The 3583-nt window shown below is 41.9% G+C and overlaps 1 protein-coding gene across 1 annotated transcript; it reads left to right on the top strand.

Moving 5' to 3' along the window:
* The first annotated feature begins 218 nt into the window (after positions 1–218).
* Positions 219–1448, top strand: LOC149264154 (uncharacterized). The gene is made up of 3 exons (XM_089396190.1): positions 219–352; positions 506–866; positions 1038–1448. Exons 1-3 carry the CDS (start codon positions 219–221, stop codon positions 1446–1448), a joined length of 906 nt encoding a protein of 301 aa, XP_089252316.1.
* The last annotated feature ends 2135 nt before the right edge of the window (positions 1449–3583 follow it).

The following is a 3583-nucleotide window of genomic DNA, read 5'->3' as shown; positions in this document are numbered from 1 at the left end:
AAAATGCAAGTCCATGGTTGGACTAAAATTTGATGGAAGGACTAGCATTCAGAGGTGGACAGTTATGTATCCCGAAATGTTCGATGAGGGAAAATATTATACGGGAGAAACATAGTTGGGGTCTAGCCGATCATTTCGGCATAGACAAAACTTTGGAGCAACTCGAACACTTTTATTACTGGCCCAGAATGCGCAGGGATGTACAGTGATATGTGAACATGTGTAAACTCTACCAACTAGCGAAAGGACATAGTCAGAATACTGGACTTTACACGCCACTACCTATTCTGAGCAGGCCGTGGGACTCATTCAGCATTGACTTTGTCTTGGGACTGTCTAAAATGCAGCGGGGGTATGACTCAGTGATGGTGGTGGTAGACAGATTTTCAAAAATGGCGCATTTTATCCCTTGTCGAAAAACTAGTGATGCCACCCATGTAGCTCACCTGTTTTTCACAGAGATTGTTAGATTACATGGCCTGCCCAGATCTATTGTTTCCGACAGGGATGTGAAATTCACACGACAATTTTGGCTCACCCTGTGGAAAAAGTTGGACACACAGTTGAACTTCAGTTCTGCATATGACCCGCAGACTGATGGACAAACAGAAGTGGTGAACAGGAGTTTGGGAAATTTATTACGTAGCTTGACTAGGGAAAATTCACGGTTATGGGATTGTGCTCTCGCTCAGGCGGAATTCGCATATAACAATTTGCCAAATTGTAGCACCAGACACAGTCAATTCAAAACCTTGTACGGCATGCACCCTCGGGGAATACATGAACTACGAGATTTGGGAAAGTTGGAACGAAGAAGTGCGGATGGAGAAGATTTTGCTGAAGTGATGAGTGAAGTACACGAATGGGTAAAATTAAAGTTGCAGGACAGCGTGTAGAAATATAAGCAGCAAGAAGATTCAAAGCGGAGAGAAGTCCAATCTAATGTTGGAGACTAGGTCCTTGCACACTTGTGCAAAGAACGATTTCCTAAGGGCGCATATAATAAGCTAAAATTTAAAAAGATTGCTCCTTGCAAGATTTCGCGTAAGTTCTCAGCCAACGCCTATGAAATCCAGCTGCCACCTGATATAGGCATATCACCTATTTTCAATGTGGCGGACCTGTTCCCATATACTGCCCACGCAGAGGAAGACAGTGTGGTACGGCCAGAACGGGACACCCAAGTTGGAGACAGTTCTTGGATGAGGCATATGCCTTCGGTTCAACCCCATGAGATTGAGGGGATTCTCGATACCCAGGTAGCCAAGAAGACACGCAGGAAGGAGTATCTACGATACCTCGTCAAGTGGAAAAACCGTCCACTTGAGGACAGTTCGTGGATCGACGCAATGCAGATACAAAAGGCTGGCTATTTTGTGGAGGAGCTCATGGAACGGAGCCATAATTTTCACTTACCCCGGGAGCCTGATGCAGGAGCATCTGTCTGACAGGACAAAGACAAAATGAAGGCAGTATGGTCTCTGAAGGGGACGGATGATTTAAATCACTGAATGGATAACGTGCTTGTGTTTTTTTTTACTTTTATTTCATTAAGTTGTCTAAGTTAATTGAGAGAACAATAATTAAGAACAGTAGGAATTAGTTAGTGTAACTGTTCTAAATAGTTAATTTACATTTGTTAAAAAGTTTTGAACGACAGTGAAAAGTTTTGTACAAGAAATAACTGATGTAACTGATCGAACATAACTAATAGCAGTTAGTAACAGTTTCCTAACAATGTTTTTAAAAGAGAAATAGAACACAATGAAAAGGTTCGACTATCAGAGAAATGAAAAAGAAAGAGTTGTAGTTTTCTGTGCATATTCTCCTCTTCAACGTCCCTAAGACTGTTTACATTATTTGTGTGAAATTACATTTGTTTTATGTACAGTGTAGACTGTTGGTAATATCCTTACAGGTTATAATACGACTGGAGTGATAGCAAAAACTAGAGGTAGAATGTAAGCACACAGGTTGCAAGGGGATTCAAAGAACGTGCAGTGGAAGAACAAACAAACAGACTTCGAGACCACATATATAATCGAAAGCCAAGAAGCCGGAATTAACGAGCCAAGACAATCAGTTAGATTCTAAAATTGCTAGGTATGTGAATATACAGTCCATATAGTTTCATAATTGAATCAATATAAGCGAGAAGATAGCATTCTAGTTATTTATACATACATACATATATATATATATATATATATATATTTTGTTCAAAACAAAAGAGAAAGAACCCATTCCATAAATATATTACTCATATTTATGTCAAGCGGGAACCAGATACAGTAACCCTCGACCCATTACAGTAACCAAAAGTAGTGTCAATCTACAACGAAACTATGTACAGACGGCGACTCATAAAACATAAATACACAGACCCTAACAGTCATAGCATGAAGCTGAACAGAAACAACTAGCAAACAGAGAACGACACTACCCGTGTCGAGTTGGAGCAGACAAATTCCATGACGCCGAAACCCTCGAGCGGCCATACCTGCAACAACAAACAGCGAACGGAATAAGTGTCGAGAGTACCAAGAAAAGAAGACTCGAAAACTTAATAAAGTAAATAAATCATAGTTGGTTTGTTTACCTGACAAGGGCAAGCCGCGGCCGTAACAACTCCACCAGGTTCCCCTGCTCACGAGGAGCCAAAACGTTAGGCAACTGAGAAAAAAGGAACAGGCACTAATCGCATGGAACAGGCAGACTTACCCTGAGAGTGGCAGAGAAACCGAAGAAGTTTGACATTGTAATTCTGCCAGGCCCGTGGAAAATCAAGCTTGGAATTGGAGGGCCGTTACCAAAAGCAGCACAACCAGCAAACGACTGCAACAACTGTGGGAAGCATAGGCACCAGAACTGCATACCAAGTAGAAAGGAGCGCAGAGACACAATAGCTAATTACCATCACATAACAACAACCGAAACATGGCATAAAGAGGAAAAGCGCCAAACCTACCAGGTTGATATAACCCTTGCCGGACAAGTGGGAGAAATTTCCAGGTCGAAGCCTGAACCAGGGGAACGCAACCACCGAAATCCACATCAAAACCGCAAAGAACCGTCGAGAGCGCATAGCTCACAGAACCAGGGGAATGACAAACAACCAGAGACAGTTGTCAATCAACCGGAGACCAACGTACCAAACACAAAACCCATCATTAAATTCAGCGCCGGTTAATTGATTTGTATAGATAAAAATCTCTGTTTAATTATTAATTTCCCTGTACTCCTGAATCGGAATAAGTTGGAGGCGTATCACGTGGGCTGGCCCCATCACTACTGCAGTTCAATTATTTGGCTCCAACGGTTGCTTTCCTGTACCTAATCTCGTCATACTGTGATTTTTTGTTTTTGAACTCCACTGTTTGCTAATCATGACCATCCCTAGTCATATTTCAACTCGCAACGCCTTATCGCTGGCCAACAACCACCTTCTTTTAGCAAGGAGAATCTAATTGCACTATATATATTGGACAGCCCTGCCAAACAGAAGAGACGATGCTAATACCGTGTGTCTCTTCCAAGCAGTGGAGATTATCGAATGTGGAACTATTGAGGAAGAATTTCAATA

Source organism: Pinus tabuliformis, chromosome 6, assembly GCF_031772625.1.
Source record: "Pinus tabuliformis cultivar Carrire ecotype Pingquan chromosome 6, CPIR1, whole genome shotgun sequence".
In the NCBI taxonomy this organism is placed as follows: Eukaryota; Viridiplantae; Streptophyta; class Pinopsida; order Pinales; family Pinaceae; genus Pinus; species Pinus tabuliformis.
This window is presented reverse-complemented; position numbering and strand designations above follow the sequence as displayed.